General features: G+C 37.4%; 1 protein-coding gene across 1 annotated transcript in view; it reads left to right on the top strand.

The window, feature by feature from the left end:
- CCDC73 (coiled-coil domain containing 73) overlaps positions 1-23,400 on the top strand; it is a 95,256-nt gene that overhangs the window by 24,921 nt on the left and 46,935 nt on the right. Inside the window, 1 exon segment of the mRNA XM_038137347.1 lies at positions 21,577-21,723. Coding sequence (XP_037993275.1) covers positions 21,577-21,723 — 147 coding nt within the window.

Raw genomic sequence — 23,400 nt, 5'->3', positions numbered from 1 at the left:
ATTGGTTGGTCTAATAAAATATATAATTATGTATTTATAAATAAATAAATATGTATATATAAACAGAATCTGTAATAACTTATTACATATAACTTATTATAGCTAATAAAAGATACAATATATATTGAATATATATTACTATATATGATATAAAACAGTTATAAACTCTCTATATAGTTTATTAGATATATTATATCTAATAAAAGATATAATAAGTTATATACATATGGTCTTTGACAAATCTGTCATCAATAAATCTTTACTTGGAGCCAACATTACTTTTTAAATGATGTTATAGTAGTATTTTAAATATGCCTCAAATTCAGATACACAAATAATTTCATTTTTTAGCTAAGGCTGTTGCTTCATCCCCACAAGACGTGATGGAATCTTTTAAGTGTTCATCATGAGATTCTTTACACTTAAAAATTGAATGTAGCTGATTAACTTCTGCGCAAGTTGTTGCTTTTCTCCTTCAGAGGTCTGCTACTGATTTTTCCAATTGAAAAAGTAAAATTCTGGCACAAATATCCTATGGCAGTGTAGGGGGAAAAGCAACAAGCATGGAAACAAATAGGGGTTTAGTAGCAAAATAACTAGGATTTTAGGGGCGAGTTTATGTCAATGTCAGTTGTTAAGTTTCAGAATGAAACTTAAGTTTCAGGCATGGTTTTTCAATAACATTTTAGGAAAGCCTACACATAATTTAAATATTTGGTTATTATCCACTAGGCTGTGAGATAATTTGTATTGGTCAGAAATAATCATAGACACTTGTAATAACACAAATAACAAAAATAATTATACATTCAATTGATAAAGTTGGCTGCTGTCATAATATTCTAACCTTTATGGGTAAGTCATTCAACTAAAAATGCTTACAGGGGGTCAGGAGAAACCTTTGAGGGCTTAGCTTCACATACAGTTGCCTTTGGCTTTATTTGACAGGGGATAGAAATGTCACCAGTGCTGAAGGGGACACAAATACTCAATGGGCCCAGTGCTGGCAGCTCCCACTGCAGGTGCTGAGAATGCTGCTCCTCTAACAGGATTAAAATTCTGCATGGTCACTTGCTCAAATTTTTTTTAGATGCAGCAAGTTTAATAGGGCCAAACTTTTTTTATTTTTTTCTTTTTTTTTTTTTTCTTTTTTTTTTCCACGAGAAAGACAATTAGATTGAGAGACTTCTACATAGATGTGAGCATCACATCTTCTACAACCGATGTGAGCATTTCACAAAGTGGTTTCTGGAAAACTGTCACCATGAGCTGGTTCCTTTGAAACCACGTGTTCCCAAATATATGGGAGCATAAAAATATAGGGTAAATACAAATATAGGGTAAAAAAAAAAATCAGGTCAAAACCTTCTAGCAGCAGGATAAAAATCTGCTTCTGGCTTTTCTTGGTACAGTTCTGTTGTGTTTTGATGAGCTACTTTTTGATTAGTGAAAGGAGCCCAGTTGGGTTTGGTATTTAAGGTCACTGGGCAGGGACAAAAGCTCTTGGGGAGGATGTAAAGGAGCTGGAGCCAGCTCTCTGCCCAGTGTCAGGACCAGAGGCAGCTGGTACAAACTGAAACACAGGAGGCTCCTTCTGAAGGTAAGGAAACTATTTTTTCTTTTTTTTTTTTTTCTTTTTTTTAACTGGGTGTTGGAACCGTGGCTGCTGAGAATTTCAGACTTTCTGTGCTGACAGGCACTGACCCCCAAGAGCACACTGCATTTGACCTGAGGCTGTGGGGAGAAGGCTTCCAAAATGGAATGACAGAACTGGGATTGTGGGTGTGGAGTTTGAATAGAAGGGTGTAATATCACAGGGTGGAAAACTTAGAGTTCAAGGGTTTAGAATATAGTAATATATATAAAGCAAGATGGAAGTTTTAGGGTGGAGGCTGGTCCTTCTTGTTCACCTTCTTCTCCATGGGTTTGGGTGGTTTTGTGTAATTGGATTAAAAAGTCCACATTGCATGGTTGGTTATTGGGTTAAAAGTAAAAATAATTTAGGTGTCATTTCTTAACTGGACAGTTTATCCTTAAAAGGCCTTGCAGAGAGGGAGATAGAGCTCCATTTTCAGTTTGTTAGAGTGAAGCGCTGTAGAACTCACAGTTTGTGAGACTGTAACATAGGTGAGAACTAGCAAACGTCTGAGTCCCAACAAGAAATACCCTCTCACACATTTAATCCTGACCCTAGCAAAAAAGAAGTTAAGACTCCACAACTTGGCACTGGCACAGGGTGCCCAGAGAGGTTGTGGGGTCTCTGCCCGTGGAGATTTGCAAAGCTGGCAGCAGCGTCCCTGCCAGGGGTGGGAGGCACTCAATGACCGACCTCCTTGCAGCCTCACCATCCTCTGGTTCTGTGATACTGTCTTCTAGCAAAGCCCAAGCCCTGAAGTTTCCACTTGATCTCAAGTTGCTGAGCTCTGGGGTTTCTATTTAGCTCCTTAGCTATTTCTGTTTACCCTGGTTTACCTCAGTAACCCATTTCTCTAAGGAGTTTAGATCTTGGACTTCACCAGTTTCCTTTCCTGGCTTGCAGTAGAGGGAGCTGTGTGGTGCCCTCTCAGCTTTCTCCTGCAGCATTTTCATTTAAAATTTGCAATGTCCCTGCTGAGGATCTGCTATTAAAGCAGGGAAGACAAAGCTGTGTCTTGGAAAGGTTTCATTTTCTAACAAAATGGAGCCTGTGGGATGTTTGTAGGTAAGTGGTGCAGCAGCAGACTGGCAGCTTTGGCTGTGTTTTAATCCTGCTCAGCTGCAGCAGCAGTGCAGCTTCTGACGTGCACTAATGCAAAAGATATAGATGTTTCCATCATGCTTGGCACTTACTCTGGTGGCCGTGGAGATCTATTTGTAAACTTTGTGTTTGTTGCTGTGATACAGGCAGTTTCTGTTTGGTATGGATTTGGTTGATGCAAAGGAAACTTGTCTGTGATTGTGGGAGAGTTGCTTGAAGACTTACAGTAAAAGAGGGATTTTTAAGTTTTTGTTCGATATGTAATCTTGAAAATTCAACTTATTTGCAGTGGTGCATAGAAGACAACTTTAACTGAGAGAGGTGCTTTTATCTAAGCACATGGAATGGTTATTAGGATTGATAACAGATCACATTTTTACTGTTTTCCATGTACATTTTCCTGCACGTTGCACTGGTTTTTTATATTGATTTCTATTGATGACAGTTTCTGGAAAATGACCAAGGACATTGCACCCATATAAAGAGTAAAGTGAATATTACTGATTTTGAAGAAGTAATCAAACTAAAGTTTTGGTGGTTTTAGTCCAAATGAGAGAATTCCACATGTATGAGGCCAAGCCAGCTCTGTTGAGGATGAAGTCATTCTTTGCTGTGTTGTAAAAGCTGGTTCTAAAAACACTTGTAGACTAGACAGAAGTTTTTCTGAAAAATGTTATTAAGATCAGTGATGAAAAGCTGCCTAAATAATCTCTCTGCCTACGAAAATATGCAGAACATTTAGTTCAGCAGTCTCCCTATGGAGAGTGTTCCAGCAAGGAGTAGTGGTACAAATTCTGTCTCTTTTTTTTTGCTTTATGGATCCCTCCTTGTTTCCAGCAGAATTTAGCTAGTTTTAGAATTTAGTTTAGTTTTAGTGACTGTATCTCAGGTGTATATACAATTCTCGACATTTCTATCAAAGGCAAAATATTTCTCAGTGAATGCCAAACTCTAATGCTTAGTGAGAGTCCCTTCTTGGGAGCATAATCTGTGTTACTCTGGGCAGGTGAGCAGGCAATTAATTGACTGGTTCTTTAGGAGAACCTCATGTTATCACATTCATATGAAGCTATTGGTGTGTATTGGAGAAGGTTACTGAGCCCTGGCTCAAGATGGTTGAGGATGCTTTCCATAAAATTCTTTATTAATTTTTTTTTTCTTGTCTGGAGATTGCAGAGTTGAATATGAAAAGTCCTCTGGAGTTTCCTTTCTTTTTTTTTAAATTTAAAAAGATGTCTTGGGAGAAGAGACTTAATGTGGTGGGTTTTGCTGTGCCTGTGACAGAAGGGATTTGTGTGACATGGAGGATGGCAGGGCCTTCAACAGCCTCCTCCATAACTGCATGAGGCAATTAAACCAGCCATAAATAATTGGGAGAGGCTCCAGTCTTTCACATGGGAAGGGGCTTCCACAACAGAAAGGGCCATCTTTAATTGTGGTGTGGTTCATATACCAGAACCTTTTCTTCTCTAAGGAACAGGGGTTTTGGTGATGCTTTCTTTGATTATTTCACCATTGTCTCATTTCCTCAGGTATTTGACATCTTGTCTGCTATTTAATTTTTATCCAGACTTCCTTTGTAGTGTTTCTTCATGCTCCCCTAAAAATGAGCTAGAATTGAAATGTTTTTCATCTCTAAGCGTTAATATTAAATTGTTTCTCTGGACAAAGACGCATTTTATTTTGTCTTTGTAAATGATTATTAACTGATTAATGAAGATGCTCTGTGGGCCCACTCAATTTTTTTTCTCAATAAGCTAGTGATCAAGCAGTAAATTATATAAACAGGTGAATCACTTCTTCTGCCTCTTTTTCCCAGGTGCATTTTGCAAGTTTGTGACTGGCAGTTGTCAAAGAGCTGAGCTATTCCAGTGGAACGGATTAAACAGGAGGGTTGAATCATGGTGTCTCAATGTTTTTGAGACAGTCTTGCTTTTGTCCAACATAAATCTTGCATATTTAATCCCTATACTCTTTGTGTCCATAATTAAGATGTTGTTTGTTTTACTAAACAAACGAGAGCTTCCTATTAACTTCTAGTGAGGACATCAGCTGAATTTCCCCACATTGTTTAATTAGTTACTGTATCCTACTTTTTCTTTTCATACCAAGAGCTTGGGTTTATAGTGACTGCAGTTCAATTTCAGAAATGAAAGCCTTCCGATTTATTTCTTAGACTTTTCTCTAAGAAAAGAGTAATACAGTAAATCATGCAAAAGATGGTAGAAGTTGAAAAGTTGACAATTTGAATTTGAAAATAAAAAATGAAATTTAAATAACCTGTGTGTTGATAGAGTTTTGGGCATGTTTACTTATTTGTGTAGGAGACAGAAGCCCCATGGAATAGTAGAGACTTTTAATTTTCATTCAACAAGGGATGAGAAGTTCTGTTCTCTGTTGAATGCTTTTAAGGCACACAAGGAAAATTAAGTTTTAGGAATATTTTTTGCTCTTTTGAGCAAGAATTGTGGCCTCTAGGCCACAAGTACATGAAGGATGTGATGGTTTTAAAGGCCTGGCAAATTTGACTTTCCTTTATAAGCTCTTAGAGTCTGCTATAGTGGAATCACCATTTTCATCAGTAGTTTGTTTTTTTTTTTTTTCCCAATGCTGAACTGTCCAAGTTCTCTAGAAAAATGCTTATGGTTTACTTTTTTGTGTAGGAAAGATGTTACAAAAATGATTATACCAATTATGCAAGGGAAAAGTATATAAAAATAAAAAAAAAATACTACCTCAAAATGTCACTTTGAGATGGTTAATTTTGCACAAAAGAGTACTGAAGAATCTAAATAAAAGAAAATCATGATGACATGGTGTAAGTACACCACAGGAAATACATTCACAATACAAACAGAGATAAAAACTGCAGGCGTAGGAAGTAAAGGGAGCAAATTTTGGATGCTCTGTAAATTCCTCCAAGAACAAACATGCACAAGAAGGCACCTCAAGGCACTTTGCCTCAACTTCAAGCTAGGCGGGTGCTTTTAAAACCTGATTTCTTGTAAAAGCAATCAAAACCTTTTTTTAATGCATATATCTATATGTTGGAAAGCATAGACCATGAAGTGCATGATGAAACCTGCAAGAACATAGGAACAAAAATAATACAGAGTAGGAAGCAAGGAAGATTAAACAATATGCTATTTAATGCTACTAAAATTACTCCTTATTATAAAGACTCTTTTCAGATTATTTTTTTCTATAAACATCTTTATTCCACTGGGTGATCTGGTTTTTTTCAGTGTTTTTTACAACATCACAAAGTGAAACAAAAAATGTGAAACGACCACGTGCTACCAAACTGCTACGAAAACGTCTGTTTAGGATTAATTTAGAGAATTCTTTCAACCAAAAAGCATGTGTACATATTTATCACTTTAATAAAGATATATTCAATTAATTTTGAAAACCAGAGTAGAAAATTAATTTCCCTCCCACAGTCTTAATGAAGAAATAAAGGAACTAATTTCCCATTGCTGTTAGAGGGGTAATCCACTCCTTCACATATTAAGAAATTAATGTAACGCATCCAGTCAGCCAAAGAGTCTCTGATTCTTCCCCTCCCCCTATTCTCTTACACCAGCTTATTTTGTGCAACACAATTATGAAAAACAAAATTGGAAGAGACTTAAGTCCTTCTAAGTCTTTCAGATTTCATTACATTCTAGTTTTAGGTCTGTTGCTATTTCCAGGAATATCATCCGTTGACTTTGATGGTGTTTGCTAGTTTTGGTTTTCTTTTAGGAGAAAAATAAGAAATTTTATTTATAAAATAAAGTTGTATGTTTAAAAACATATAACAAAATATTATTGTTTATAATAACAATAAATATTTTTTTAAATCCCACACCCATTTTTAAAAAATGCCAGAAAAATATTGAGGAAGTATTGTGACGGGCTTTATTTGCCTTTGCAGCGTTTGTGGGGTCTTATGTGATCAAAAAGTCATCTTTTATTTGAACTAAATACAGAAGAAATATATTTTCTTAGGTTTATTTAATTTATTAAAAATCGGATACCATTTTGTATATTTGGTATACCATCGGATACCAATTCTAGGAATATGTGTGAACAGAGTTTTATAACTGAAAAACATGTCAAGATATTATTTTAAGGAATTAGAGATGGGTAGTTGAGACATAGATGTTCAGAATTATGTTCTTAAGACAGATTTTTGACCCACATAAGCAGCTTTATTTCTTTATTTATTAAATGGCACTTCCTGCACAAGTGAGAGTGTGAGAGCAGCTTGTGTCCTTAATGTAGGAAAACAACGAGGTGATGTAAATGTTTCTTTAAGAAGCCAGTTCTCATTTTAAAAAAATAGTTTTGAAACTTGTCACTTGTAGCAGACATTTTGGGGGGGGGTTAATCTTTTTTTGATGGTGAGCAGTGTTCAGTGAAGCAGCTCATTGTGTACACAGCTTGTGAATAGCATCATTGATAGCAAAAAGCTACAGGGTAAGTATACATTTAATTGATTTCTTGATCAGGAATGCTTCTGCAACAGGCAGAACAATAGAGCTTTATTACTGCTTGGATGGTTGATGTGAATGTGGAATAATTCAGGAAATGGGGAGATGTCCAGAGCAAGAAGTACTGAAAATACAGCTGCCCTAAGGAGATCCAACACATGAAGCTTCTTGTGAACAACTGAGACCATAGAAAATGAAACTTGATTTATAAATCAAAAATGGGAATCCATAAACATGTTTTTAGTGTGTAGGGGTGATGGAAATAAACAAAATTTCCTCTTTGCATTCCTTTCCTCACCCCTTGATTTGAGCAAAAGTAACAAAAACAGCGTAGGAAGACCTAAGGACCCATTTAACAAGGGAAGAAGAGCTAAGTATTTATTCTCTTCATGAAGGGAATATTTTATTTTTCTTCCATATCATGTGCAACACAATGTCACAGCAGTTATCTTTTATCTACAAGAGCCATTGTTTCCAACAGGAGAGGAGCAGTGGGTCTTTCAGGGCTGTGTTCCTGGTTTTTCTCTGTTATTTTGATATTTGTATGCAGCTTTATGAATTATTTTCAAAAATGAATCCCAGCCATAAGTTCTTTTAATATTTGCGGTAGATCTCATTCACAACATTTCAATTTGAAATCATTTCAGTATTTTCTTCTACAGATATAGCTCTCATAAACTCATTTAACTTAGTCAAAAATCATCACAAAAACACTGATGCTGAATTAAGAGGCAACAGTCTAAATGCAGTAGTTAATAATTTGGAAGAACATAGCAAAATTTTTTGGGACGAGTGCTCTTTTGTGGTTCTGAGAGCTCAACACAAAAAAAGGTGAAAGGCTGAAGAACAGTCCACTTCCTGAAGTCCATCTGTAATGGAATTTTCCTTTCAGACGCCTGGTCTGATCATATTAAAGAGATACAGAAAAATTGTTATGAAATTATCAAGAATTATTATTATGAATGGAAAATATTCCATTGTTAATGGACCAATAAAATGGATTTTTGTAAATGCAAGCCAAACAGGGGCACTCTTTCCATTTTCTCACTTGGATATCTTCACCATCTCTAAATTGTTTGTATAACACATTAAGGCAAGCTCAGCATTAAATATCATTTCAGTATGGTTTTTTGGGGTTTTTTTTCAGTTATATGGGAAATTCCTATTGCAGCATAACTTCAAGAATGTGGAAATATTAATATATAAAGTTTGGAAGTGTATCTGGTTGTTACTAAAATACCAGTTGCATTATCTGTAAGAATTTGTGCTTCAAGTATCTAATTTAAAAATAACTGAAAATGAAAATACAAAGTTAATGTTTTCTTGGTGGACTATGTTCAAATTACCCCAGAGTTATGTTTGTACATAAGGAACTTTAAAACAAACAAGCAAACTCAACCAATTCAATATAAACTGTTATAACTGTAAATATCACTTCCTAAAAATAGGATATGATGGACTTCAAAATTGCTACATCAATCTCACGTTACTGTTGTATGAAATATCTCAACAATGATACTGCTGGTTTTAAGTGCAAATTAATTGAATTTGGGTTAAATTTAGCAATAACATTTTGTTGAGAAAGAAATTTATTGAAACATAGCATTTGGTTGGCACGTTACACTGTCGAGTATACATTCTGCTTAAAAAAATGGGCACATGATCTAAAGCAGTTATTTACAATAAAGATGCATGCAGATTTGAGACGACATCTGAAGATTTTAAAAGCTACTTGTTTTTTCCTCAAAAAAGGCTTTTTTTTTTTCTTTTTGAGTGTACACTTATATGATTAACACTTGGAATTCCTGGCGCAAACCATTAGAGGGATGACGAAGGTTTGCTTAGTGTGTTAATCTCCTTACACTGCCAAGTGTATTTTGAGGGTTGGAGTGCTGTGCTGAGTCACAAACATCACAATTTCCAGCAGCTGCTGCAGCCAATATGTCCTGGTCTGTTTTCTTTTGTGAATTTCAGCCCGAGGGTCAGCCCTCTGCTCCAGCTGTGGCCTTGGCAGGAATAAGTCTCGTGTTGCTGGTGACAGTCCAAATTCCGTCCCTGTCTGGGAGATCCAGAGCACCATTTCAAGACTTCTGCAGAGGAATTCTTTTCTGACCTGTGCTTTGGAAAATGTTATGTTTCCACGTATCGTTGTGGCAAATTATCATTTCAGGCTCTGCCAAGTGAATCTTAGGATTTCAGGGGGAAAAAAGGCAACTCATTGCACAGTGACTCTGTTATCCTTCCATAAAGTGTGATTTATGTGTGACATGAAATATGCATAATTTATTTGTTGTGGATTTTACTGAAAGACACTGGCAACATAAAACTTAGGGAAATGATGTTTTCGTGTTGTTGATTACAATGATCCAGATTGTACAAATACAAACCATCTTAAATAAAACCCAACTTTTTGTACATTTATATTTGAATTTTAGCACAGAGACGAAAAGAAGTAAAAAGGTTTCCTATATTGCCTTCAAATTTGTGTTTTGTTTTCTTTAAAACAGCATATTATTTTTGCAAGTCAGCTCTATTCCCTACTGTCCAGGAAATGAAACAATTGCCGGAAACCTATTTCTTTCTCATGTTCTTTATCCCACTTATTTTTGCCTCTTTGAAGTTTCATCAAGCAAAATTAATGGATCCCAACAAGCAGTTATTAGATAACTTCACCTTGCATTCCATGTTAAACATAAATCCTTAAGTAAGTCCCTGCATAACTTTTCATTATAGCTCTTATTTTCACATTATACTTCTTCTCTTATGCCTTGCCTGACTTGTATGACTTTGTATCCCCTTTCTTCCTCTTGTGTCTAGGCCTTCTTGCATGCAGCTTTTCAGTGTTGATTTATTAATGATATGTTGATAATCATAATGATGAATGTTAATGAATGTTAAGTTTATAGTAATGAATGCTAAGTTATTCTCAATCGCACACTTTGAGAACTATTCAGCTGGTAAAGTCATAAGCTGACACGATGGTAACAACTAGCAGCATACAATTTGAAAAATGTTCTGAAACTTTAAATTATTGTGGTGTTTCATTATATAGTGTTATTTTTTAAAAAGCTGGATCTAATAGTTTCAGTTTTAATTCTCTTAGCATTTTCTGTGAACGTTGCAAAGCAGAGTTTGACAAACCATTCTGAGAATATTTCTTTGGTATTCTGTGTTGATGATGCTGCCCAGCCAAGAAAACAAAGCTTTAATGACAAATTATTTGGACTGAGTGAGAGTACAGTTCTGAGCATCATCATCATCATGATCATTCTGCTTATCATTTGAATAATGTTCTTTCAGGTAACCCATTAAAAATATGTCTTTTACAGCTTGAGTGTTTTGGAAATGTTGATTTTGTTACAAAGAGTTTTCTTTACCACGTGTGCTCCAGCAAAGTTGGGTTATTTTTAGCCCAAAACTCAAATCACCTTCTCCTTAGCGTCGTGTGTATTTTAACCAGCCATCAAATTTGTCATGGCTTAAAGTCAAATGGGCAAATCGAATTTATTATGTCAAAAAGCCTGAACCCCAAAACAAAACCAAACAACAAACGCCTGGGAAAGAGTAAAACAAACTTGCAGCAAAATACTCATCAGCTCACAACTGTGCAGTGGGACGTGTGAAATGAGGAAAAAAGTGTCTGCTATGTTTTGAAAACCAAGTGGTCTCCTGGCTTCCGTACACTTTAAAAGGCATCGTCGTGGTGTCAGGGGAGGGCAGAGGGGAGGCTTTGAGGGCAGAGCGGAGGGTTTGGGCTATTTTAACGCGGATGCTTTGTGAGCGGGCCCAGCCCCAGCCCCTCACGGAGCCCGTCCCGCTGCTGCGCTCCCTCGGGGACCAAGCGCGGCCGGCCGCGGCCTTGGGAAACGGGCGGGGGTTTGGAATTACGGCTCTTTCCGAGGAGGTTTGCGCCTAGACGGGGCAGGGTGAGGCGTCCTGCTCTAAGTAGAACAAGGGAAAGTCGGAACAAGGTGGAAGCGGTGTTCCACGGAGCCGCGCTGCCCGGCCCTGAGGGCAGCGCGGCCGCTGCCGGGAGGTTCCGCCGCAGCCGCGGCTGCTGCCCGCAGCGCGGGGCAAGGGCTCGGAGCTGGTCCTGCTGCAGAACAGCCTCCCCCCTGGAGCTGGGGAAAACAAGGTGGGTGTAGTTTTATGTCTTTTTTTGGAGCTTTTTGGGTATTTTTTGAAAAAAGCAGTTTTCCAGCTGGGCCTAGGCGGCCGCAGCGCCCTTAACATCTTGGGCCTGCCCTGAAGAAAGCAGAGAGCGGTGGCTTTCCTTGATTTTAATATGTAGGGATTAGTGTCTTGCTTTTCATATGGATCCTTTGTGCCATGCCCCATCCAGAGTGTGGAGATACTGATGGAATTTAGCCAGGCTGCTTGCCTCTGGCCATATGGTCATTTCATCCTGCCACAGTGCTGTGAGGAAAACACGTGAACACCTGGGACAGCTCTGTCAATGCTGGGGCAGTATATGTTTTGTCTAAAAAAACCCCCAAACTAAATGTGTAGACAACGGTAGAGCTTCGAGCAGCAAAATTAGGGACGTTTTAATTTGTCATTCTCTTAAGAATTAGAACAAATACAGAAGACATCCACATTGACTGAGGATTTCTGGTAAGATCTCATTCGTATATTTCATGTTTGCAGTGAAGGCTGAAATGAACGAGAGCTCTGAAAGTACCATGTTCAGGATATTTGTGTCATCGTCAAAGTGTTGCTGTATTTTTTTCTTTCTTCTGCCTTTTGCATTCAGGTTTTTCTCACTCATGCATCCTGCCTTCTGTACCTGTTGATTGTGTGTCAGACTGGGTACCCAAAGAAGGAGGAGGAGGACTCCTGCCTGCTTTCTGCTGTTCTGGGATTTTGGGGATTCTGTGGCATGGAGAGGAGACATAAAAGGTTGTGTTCTGGTGCAAGGATGCTCCTTGCCTTCTCCTGCCATTTTTGGCCTCCTGTGGGAGCTGTTCCAAACCTGGTGCTGCAGGGACATCCTTACTCTAACCTAGAGTGAGATGCAGACACAAAATATTAGGACACTTTTCCTATGATGAGAGTCAATTTTTTGTCACTAATATTGACATTGTCTATAATGTTCAGGCAGCAAAGAAACAATTTGCATACATTATGCCCCACTGAGATAACAACATAATGCCTTTTGAAGCTTCATCACAGGGATACTACATAAATACAGATACCACACCAATAGCAATGTTGGTCTAAGTTGCGTTGAGGAATGGTTTGTGGAGGAAAAAGTAATACTTGTCAGACACATTTAAAGGAAGAGAGAAGATAAAAAAAAGGAAACAAACCAGCCTTCAGGGAAATCAGTTCTATCTGGATATAAAATAGATACCCCAAAAATGTTTGAAACAGGTTAAATATCAGCAGTGCCTGAACTTGTTGACACAGCACAAATCTGTTAATTGCTGACATTACATTATTTTGGACTGATCCCTTACTCGGTGGTACTAATTATTTCCTTGTTTACACTTGGTAGAGGTATTCCACCACCATCACTACAAACAAGCAGCAGCTTGGAGTGCTCCTTGAAGATAAACACTCCTTTTGCATCGTTGCAGCACTGAGAGCTGCAGCTGTGCCTTCTTCGTGCTGGCAGGGCGCCGCTGCCGGACAGGGAATTTAGCTGGAGCTGTCGGTGCTTCTGGTAGCTTAGTCTTGCACTGATTTCTTTGGAGAACAGTTCGGTTTTTATTCCACGGCCGTGGCTGTCGCTGCAGTGCGCCCAGGAGAGCACAGTTCAGGTGGATGTCGACTAGGTGGCAGCATGGTGTTTGGAACGGACACAAACTGCTTTTCGGCTCGCTGAAACAGCCCTGGTTTCTTCCTGTGCCGGTAGAATTTGGGTAAACCTGACTTCTGTTGATCCCTTCCTCGCTTCATGTCTCTATACGAATAGCTAAGAGGATGCTGACTAAATACTAAAAGTATTAGGGTGGAAAGGCTGGGGAGGAGAATTTAATCCCACAGACAAACATGGTGTAAGCAGAAAACAGTTTAACAGTCTTAATCAGAGGGCTGCTGTTTATGGTTTCCTCTTTAAATTTGAGCTGAAATGAGTTAAGATCTCCTCTGCTAGTTTATTAGTAATATTTTACTTGTGGTTGAAAAAAAAATCAGTTATTATTTATGGTCTTAACTGTAGTAATGTCCTATAAAAGACAAATACAGTAATTAGTTTTGATTACAGAAAGTAAGGATCCTGATAATATGTGTCTGTGGTGGCTCTACTAACCAAATTATATGATATGAAAACTTAATCACCCGGTTTTGAAACATGCTGGCTAGCTTGTGAAAGATTGTATGTTTTCATCAAAAGATTTCAGATTACTGAAGGCAACCTCTTATGGTGGGGGCAAAAATGCAGATCTGAAGGAATGCAGTAGTACTTGGGCAAGCAGCTTCAGTCTTTTAAATCTCACCCAGAATTCAACAGGCAGCTAACAGACTTTGGAGCACCTGACAAAATTCTTTAAAACTTCACCCTTCGATCACACTTGCCATAGCTGTGTATTTGATGGGAGTAATCTTTCCTGCATTGTGATCACAGAAGCTGATTTGGGGTCATGCAGTAATTTCTTGGAACCCCTGTTATCACATCAACATGAAGTATTGCGGGTTGAATAAAAAAGGGCTCTCCGAGGGACTTTCCCATATGCTTTCTGGGTCATCAGTTTGCTCTTCTCAGGAATGTGTTGTTCAGCTTTCCTGTTTTTTTGTGTTTTTTTAATTCACATGTTAAAACAGAGCTGGAAATGTGGAGAAAAAAAAGAAAAAAAAAAGAAAAAAGTCCACTTAAAACCTTCTAGGGACTCAGGAACAGCAAAACAACCAACCAAGGCCCATTGCTTCTTGACAAAGAAAATCTGAGGGTTCTAGTAGCTGAGAGTTCTTTGTTTAATGCTTTCCCCACAATTCTATTAAAATCTGAAGCTTTGAAAAGCATTAGGTCATCCAGCAGATTGTTTCAGATTGCAGGAACAATCTGTTTCAGCAGATTGTTTCAGCATCTTCTGTCAGCAAAGATTCCAAAGCAGGTTTTTAAGGACAATTGTTTTGCTCTCTTATGGGGCCAGTGTTGGTCTCCTGCCCCAAAAGGACACGATACTTTCCTAGGCTTTGAGAAAGGTAACTTCAGAACAAGTGTACAGCTTCCACACTTAAACTCTTTACACTTATCTGAAAGTTTAACAAATGCCATTGGTTTTAGGCCAGAAACTGCTAGTACCAGAGATAAGGACAGTTTGATGTGACTAGGGCTGCTTTATCTTTGGAAAACAAGAAGCACGAGCATGTTCACAAATCTTTCCCTTGAATAAGATGTGCTGAATTGTGGGATATCTCTAATATGGAGTATACACCTGTTATTTTAAGTCTTCAGCTGCTAGAGTGGCAAACAACATCACCTTTGCTGTCTTTACTTTGTATTTTATACCATGTCTGTTTCAGAATTTCTGTCACGAGCCCTCTGGATGATTCTGTCCTGTGTAGTTAAGGTAAACTAATAAAATATAAAACTCAATATATAGGGAAGAACATGGAAAAGGTAAATACACATACTTTTTGGGAGTGGGTGCAACAAAGTGGTGTTAATGCACCAGTGAAAGCCTGGAGAATGTTCTCCAGAAAAGCCCTGAAGAAACAGTCTGCTCTCCAAAGGTATTGTGCCAGCACAAATTGCACACTGCTGGTCATGTTGTACTTGACTCTTACAGGGGAAAAAGCAACATACAATCCAAGTTTGTGCTCGGGTCAGATTTAAAAATCCCCTAGTTGCCAAGTCAAGGAAGAGAATTACTGTTCACTTTAATCCAGTAGAAGAGAGTTTTAACTGGATTTTTGTTTGTTATTGATGAGACAGTGAGGTAGAAAGACCTTTTACACAGCTTGGGACCAGTGTTCTTACATTGTGTGTGCTTATATAATGTGTGAATAAAAGACAGTTCTATAGAACATTAGTATAAAACAATATTTATAATAAAATTAGTGTAAAGCAGTCCTTTAAAATAAGAACTTTGCATTGACAATGCTACGTGATTTACTGTAAAATTAAAAAAAAATCATATAATCCTCTGTTTGCAAAGGCCACGAGTCTGCCTCATCCCTCGTTCAAATGATTTTTGATATCATCTGACTACAGAAATAAAAATACTAGGTTTGTATTGTCTTCTGGTTTTAAGTCTTTTTAAAGAGTCCACCTTGATGTTCTGTTTTTAAGAAGAGCATTATTGTTTGTAAATGAACTTCACAACACTACTGCATTAGTCTTAGCTTTTAGAACAAATTGTCTTGTAAGTTTGGCAGTATATTTTTGAAAACTGAAAAGTTTGGGGATATTTTGAAAAGTGATTAACACCTTAAGTTTTTGAGGACTGTAAAGGAAATATTTTTTTGTCTTGTATGATTCTATAATGATTTGTAGATCATCATAATTGCAGATGACAATGAGTAAGTACAATGATATTTTTAATAAAACTGCAGAAGGGCACCTTTAAAATAGAAGTTTCACGGCAGATCCCCTTTTAGGAAGGAGGAATTTTTGTTAAATAGCCCCGTGTTGTATACAGAGATGTAATTTCTGGAATTGCTAGAGGTATCACTGCCTTTCTGAGAACCTGCACTCCTGTGAAAGGTTGAGCTTACTTGCTTTCATTTGTATGTGTGAATGGAGCCACTCTCAACTAATACCCAAAAGAACTGCCTGAAAGGAAACAAACCAGAGACTGAACCCAGCGCAGCTCACTGAAGAGGGTGTGTTACGCCCCCTGATCTGGGGTGTGCCCCTCATGACACCACTTTTAGCCCTCTGCATCCCAAAATCAGCTCCTGGGTGCTGGCTCTTCCCAGCACAAAGGAGCTGCGCTTCTGGAGCTGTAAGATGGACTCTGGGCAAACCCAGGGAGCTGGTTGGCTTTGGTGTCTGGTGCACACAAATTGCTGCTTTTCCCAACAGAGATGGTATAATTCTTGTAGGAAGATGTGGGATGGAGGAGAAAATGAAGAATAACATTTGTCTATCAATCCCTAAATTGAAGGATCAAACTTCAGGCAAGGTCAAACATAACTGCATGGAATATTTTTTCAGCCTCTAGAAGTTTAAAAATAAATAACCCTACCTGCAGAAAATCTCTGGATTTAAAGTAGAAAATAAAAAGCACCACTAGTGATAGGGTGAAAGCTGCCTTCAAAAATTATCATTATCTTTTAAAATCAAATTGAGCCCAAGAAATTTAAGACCTGGTAAAATACCTGTTAGGCTAACTAAACCTTTACATAAAGGTTCTTAGCAATGGTTCCTAAAAATGTGTCTTACTCTAGCTGTCTTTCCTGTAGTTGTATTTACAGAGGCCAGGTACCCAATTGTTTCACAGTCCACATTCTATGACACTGGGTGCCAGCAGGTTTTTTTATCATTCAGGAATCCCACCTGGCTTATGTGAGGCAGACATGATGTGTGGAATCTGGAAAACAATGAACAAGTGGTTTGTTTTCCCAGTTCCTTCTGGTGAGCTCTTCCTAGCAGAATGATGGAGTCTGGGCTTTTATGCTCCTTTGGTACAGCTGGCTGCTTGTTTTCCAATTCCTAAACTTACATCTGAACTGTAACTTCAGAAAATTGTAACAGAACTTAAGGATTTATCTAGTTTTTGGGTTTTTGGGTATAACAATGGATTCTAGACAATCTGCTTTTAGCTGTCTCCAATACAAGGTGTGTGAACAGTATCAAAAAGACATTTCCTTGAAAAGTGAAAATGTATGTAAGACTTAACTGTTTTGGTTTTTATCAAACAGGCAGAGCCCCTAAATGTATTTCAGTCTTGAATGATCAAAGGGGTACATTATCCTGTGTAGGGGGATTATTTATTTTTTTATGAAAATTACGTCTCATATAAAATTCAGTCATACTGTGCCATTTTTTGGTGTAAATATTTTAAAAAATCATTTCATTTAAAAGCAAACAGTGTTTTATAGTCTTCAGTTTAACATGACAAAAATCTGGATTCTGCTTATTACCCAGTAACCTGACTTGGTGGTTCCACAGCAGCACTGACATCTTGACCATAGAGTAACTCAGCATATTTAGATTTAAATCCTGGCTCTTAACTGGACACACCTGTGTATGTGGGTGTATTAGGTATGCTGTGTGCCTGATGAATTCATTTCAGTTGCATAAACTTTTGTACTGTTTCTCACAGATACTCATAGAAATGTTTCTTACAGCTAAAATGTTGGTTTTACCAGGCTGCATATGAAGCTCTGAGGTGATAGTGCTGATTCTTGTAACTTGTGTGTCTGCATCTGGACATGCAGACATCTTTTTATGGCCATCCTTTTAATAAGAAGCTATTAGACTGAAGCAGGTAAACTTTGTCCATTAATATTTTCATTCCTGAGTTTCACCAAGCACAGAATTTAATGCTTATGCTTCAGTGTTATTTTTCTGGAGGCAGCATTTGCAAACACCTTAGGTTATGTTGGAGCAGACCTTTTGTCTCCCTATGTGTAGGTAAGTACTGATAAACAAACAAATAAAATCAATTATTATTTATCAAGGTAGAAACAATCTCAAAAACTGGGCGAGCCTATACTGAAATGCCATAAATTGCCCTGTTTCTAAAAAGAAACTCATAGTGTTGCAAAAATGTACCTGAAGGGGGTTTTGTAGAGAAATACTATCAAATTCTGCACAGATGCACTGTTGGAATGTGTTAAGTTAGAGAGGAGGGGGAAGGTGTTTCCAAGCAGTTTTTGTAAGATACTGCTCTCGGTGGCACTTCTGGCGTTTGAATGTTTTAGTTAATATCAAAGCCTGCAGTTGTTATTGTGGTAAAGTGATAGTGTGAAATTGATGCTGTTATAGTATAACAATAAGGACGTGACTCATGTATTTTATGTACACATGCATTCAACTGTAGTGACAAATGGCTTCATGCTGTGTGATTAAATGCATATTAGCATTTGCCCTAGGCATTTGATTATTACCATCTTTACTTCATTACATTACCACACTGTATGGCCATATAATTTATAAGATAATACAGACATCACTTTGTTGCTGATAGGAATTATTCTGTTTTATGGATGGTGTCCTTTAATTTTGCCTTTCATGGATTATAAAATTGGTTAATATCTGCTGAAGTGAATCACTGGAGAAGCAAATAAAGATGTTGGCCTCGGGTCACAGTGTCATTTGTGATACTGGCAAAATCTTACAGCCTCATTTATCCCTGTACATGATTGATAACACCATGGGTTAAATGGAGAAAGCTTTGCTTCCATTAAAGGATCATCATGAATGAAGACCTCCCACTTAAAAGTCAGGCATGATGAGAAGACAAGAGACTATCTACAGGTCAAATTAAATAACTTAAATAATTTAAGTGGAATGACAGTGTAATTTGTTCATTCTGTGTTATTACCCTGACCCCTATCAGGCTTATAGGCTAACTTACTTTCTAGTGTAGGGTATTTAAGATGTAATTTTTAATAAGTGCTTTTCAAAGATATAAAGCCCTTTGTGCCACTTAAAATTATGTTAAAATTGATTTTTTTTGATGTGCTTTTTAAAAAGTAATTTTTATCCTTATTTTGTTAAATGTAAAATGAGTAATAGGAAAGCAAATGTAGTAAATGCTTCAAAATAGGAGCTTTAGTCTTTCACTTTTGAAATGTTATACATGTATACTTTAGATTTTTTTAAAAAATTATTTTATAGGTGTTCTGACAAATACCAGTTGCTAAAGTAAAAATGCGTTATTTGGAAATATCTTTGATTTGACACAAGATTTTTTTTTTGTATTTTCTGTGTTGAAGGGCATTTATTATTTATCCTGTACCTTTACGGTAGCTCTGGATTGTTGTATTAATGTCCAATATCAAAAGTAGGTATTTTATTAATATGAAGGATAATTTAAATTATTTTTAAACTCTATTATTCTATTTTGTGTATTTTTGTTTCTAGTCAGGCACAGTGTAAACTCGCTGGCAGGTGCTGAGTTTTTTGAGCTCTCGGAGGTGGAAGAGTCTTCAGGGGAGCTCCGAGGAGGGCAGGAGGAGTGCCTGTCACCCCCTGCACCTCGCAGGTTCCAGCAGCAGGCTGTGGAGCATTTTGCGGCAGTCGTGGCAAAGCAGCCCGAGTGCAAATTGCCCGTGAGAAAACAGCGCTGTCACCGTGAAGGGCTGGCTGAGGACTCAATGAGCTTCACTCGCGAAGCGTTTATCCGCACTCACCGCATTAGGGAGGGAAAGTCTTGTTTGTCAAGTGCTCCTGCTGAGATCACTGAGCTGAGAGAAAGCCCTGCGTGCCTGAGGCCCCTTTGCTTCTGTTCCTTGGAGTATAGCATTGGTTTGAAAATGTCCCCTTGGGAAAATAATTCTCAGATTGCTTGTGTGATGGGAAGGAAAATCACAAGCCCCAGTGTGTATCAGTTAATGTACACTCTTCTACTGGTTGGCCTGAATAGGAGTAATTTCATAACTGGAGTGCACTTCTTCAAGTGCTCCTGTCCTTGTATGGTGAATCCTTTTTCTAAATCAAGTTTATCTCTTATTTTCTTCCCTCATTAACACAGGCTGCCAGCTTCTTCATTTGATAACGGCACAGTCTTGTAAAAGTTCATCACTGTAGGATTTCACCAACTCCAAGCCTGGGACGTCGGCTGACAGCAATATAATTAGACCATGTGTCTTGTTTTAACATTATGTTTGTAAAAATCTTACCCTTAGCATGAGGAACGGTGAAATCAAATGGCTCTGTGCTTAGTTTATTTACATAACAAACATTGGCATTTTTATTAGATTTGTAGTTATGGTCATCTCCCAATACTTGATATCAAACGTTTGTGGTAGTTCTTCATGTAGTGGTACAGCATATATCAATAAGAAAACAATTTTGAAAACTTGAGTGAAAGAAACAAAAATTTTTAATGTACTTTTGGGAGAGTCAGACTTATTTTAAGTTCTTAGGCTAAAATAGAAATAGTAGTTTTTTTATCCTAATGTATTGCTTTTAAAAAAATTCAAACAGCTTCAGTGTACAATGTTTGCAGATTGCTGCATAATGCCTGATTCATGTTGGCACATTGACACAAAAGATTTGTTGCCTGAAGTGCTGCATGTTTGTACATGGTTCTTATTCAGGCTTTATTTGCTGCCTCTTCAGAAGTCCTTCAAACATACACATTTTGACACTGACAAAAGAATTTATATACTTCATATTGAGCAGCTCAGTAGTAGTCATATGTTTTAAAATGAAAGACAAAAATGTGCCCGATTGTTTTGGTTTTAGCAAAAGCATTGCTTTACTAACAGAGTAACTTTTGTGGTGGGGCACCTAAACAAGGAGTCAATCTGTTATTCATGACCAAGCAGCTTAAATGTGATCTATGTTAGAGTTTTATTTAGACAACAGAAGAAAAAGTGGTGAGCCCTGATTTGTAGTTGTTATGGCCCCATGATACAGACCAGGTCTCTGCTCTTCCTGCAGGAATTCCTTCCTGAGGGTTCTGTGGCAGCAGCCAGGTCAGTCATAACCCCTGTGCTCTGCCCCTGCCTCCGTAATTCTTAGTGCAGAAACACGAGAGGGTGTGTCTGGCAGGGCTAGTGCACTGCTGAAAATTCAGGCTCAAGGATTCAAAAATATAATCTGGGAAAAACAGGGAATATACCTGCAGCTGGTGCATTTTTGTGAATAAAATGCTGAGTGCTGTGGTCACCTCTGGTGTCTCTAACAAACTTGCTTTGTCCTTACAGAGACACCTGGGGCTCCTGTTTGTGTAACTCCTTGCTAGGCAGCAGTGGATGCAGCTGGCTCACAGTACAGCATTTTGATACAGGATTTGTAGGAAGAGAGTGAGAAAGACTTCTTGATAAAATTCAGATGCAGAGACTGCAAGCATTACCTTAAGTCCCTGATTTCGGACCAAAGATCTCTTTTAAAATTGGGCCTGTCTTGTGATCTTTGACATCCTGAAGGTAGGCAGCAACTTTTTCATGGCATGATGTGTCTGTTGCAGCACCTTCGTGTCAGTGCAGGGCAGTAACTCTGGGAAAAAAACTCTACTACTTCGGTCTGCTCATCAAAGTTTTTGCTTTAAACTAAAACCAAGCCAAGAAATACAGAGGAGAAGCAAAGGAATATTGTGAATTACTGATAAATCTGTTTGGTTTTTTTCTACAGTGGTGCACATTACTTTAAAATAAAAATATTGTTAATTACATGGTATCTATAAGTAGTAGTTTTGCTCTTTGCAAAAATATTCTGCCTCCATATTTGAAGGTTTCGCAGTTTGAGTATTCTCTAACAGATAAACTAGAGAGGAAATGCCTGTCTTTATTTTGCAGAAAGGAGCTCAAAGAATGGACGAAGACTTTAAAGCACAGGCGCTTGAATCTACTCTTCCAAGTCCATCAGAGACTTTGCTTTCCATTCGACTGTTAGACTTTAAAACAAGTTTATTGGAGGCTATAGAAGAGCTGCGTATAAGAAGGGTAAATTTATTTATATTGGGTTTGGCCTTTGTCTTATTTCTATCTCTGTGTAGGTAATCATAGAAAATGCTGCATAAGTGTGGCTAGACCTCATGCTGCATTTTAAGTGATTCACCAACCAATTAAGTGATATTTTGTTTAAAAGTATAATGGGTTTAGGTATTGGGTGTATTACAGATTTCCCTGTAGACAGCACAAAGGCAGCAGGGTTGTATGGGAATGAATTTGATTTTTCTGTAATAAGATAAGAAGTTGCTAGAGTTGGTAATCAGGCTATTGAGAAAAGCTACATTAAATTATTGTCTTTCATTGTAATTATTCTCTTTAAGAGCAGTCTTTAATACAAAACGAAAAGAAAGAATACATGTTTTTTTCAAGTCCCCACGTCTTTCTCGTTTCATAATTGATTTGCCATTTGCCAGAAAAGTGGTGATTTTGGCTGTTTACTTGTGTTTTTCAGAATTACCTCTGCGGGCAAGGAGCTATATTAAAAACACTTTATTTCACCAGTTTTACATTGCTAAACTATGGAGCTAGACCCCTACAATAAATAGTGTATTGAGTATTAGGAGTGGGGGTGGTTTATTTTTTCAATGATCTTGTAGTAGTACCAAGGTAAAATTGCTTCTGTGCTGGTAAAGGCAGCTGTTTTTTCTTGTAGTTAATTTGTCACTTGTATTTTTCTGTGGTTACTTTTTCAGCTGTGTGTATGTAAACATTTCTGTCTATTTCTCCCCTTAGGGTTTCTGAACTGTTATGTGTATTGAAAGACCTAAAGTGTATTTTTCTTCATCTGATGAATTTGACCTGTTCAAAAGATGTGTATTATTACTTTTAAATATTAGTATTGATGACATGCTTGATTTACGCTCATTTTGATCTAAGTGAAATGCTAAAATCCTCTCTTTAAAAGCCATAAAAAAAAAGAATGACTGCCATTAAAAAGGAAAAATAAAGAAAGAGAGAAGGGCTGCATGAAAGTACTTCCTTGGTGTAGTACTGTTAAAGCCCCCATGGTGTGATCTCCAGACCTGTGTTACAATGGTAGTGTTTAGACTAGTCAAACTATTTTAGTATTAAAAGTAAAGACTGAATCATTTAAATTTATTATTAAATATATTCTTATATAGTAATAGTTGTTTATTATTATTATTATTATTATTATTATTATTATTATTATTATTATTATTATTATTAAATGATGAGAGTATCCTTTTCTTTATAAGACTGCTTAGCTGAATTTACCTGGTTAACTCAATGTTGCACTTTTAATGCACTTGGTCAGAGCCTAAAGTGTTCATGTAGTGCCATGGGATTTCATCTTTTGGCATTTTCCTTTGGGTTTTAATGCCTGCTATACTACAAGAGTTTGTGGCTGTGATTTTGTAAAAGTTGTCTCAGAAGGGTGAGTAATTTTTTGCCTTGAAATTGTTTTTAGTTTCAAAATTGATGCAAATGCTAAGAGCCAATTTCACAGTTAAGACCTGGTCCTAAGTTTCTAAAATAGCTGTGCCTTCCTTTACCCTAAAAAAATACATATATATGTATATATTTACCTGTTTAGTTAGAAATTTTGATAAAAAAGTAAGCATTTTACAGATAGCTAAATTGAAATCTTGGAGTGTCCTTGAATGCATTTTTGATTGGTTTTGATAGTTCAGGGCTGCTTGCTTAGTG

The sequence above is a fragment of the Motacilla alba genome, chromosome 5 (genome assembly GCF_015832195.1).
Source record: "Motacilla alba alba isolate MOTALB_02 chromosome 5, Motacilla_alba_V1.0_pri, whole genome shotgun sequence".
In the NCBI taxonomy this organism is placed as follows: Eukaryota; Metazoa; Chordata; class Aves; order Passeriformes; family Motacillidae; genus Motacilla; species Motacilla alba.
The sequence above is the reverse complement of the archived record's forward strand: the minus strand, read 5'-3'. Positions and strand labels throughout refer to the sequence as shown.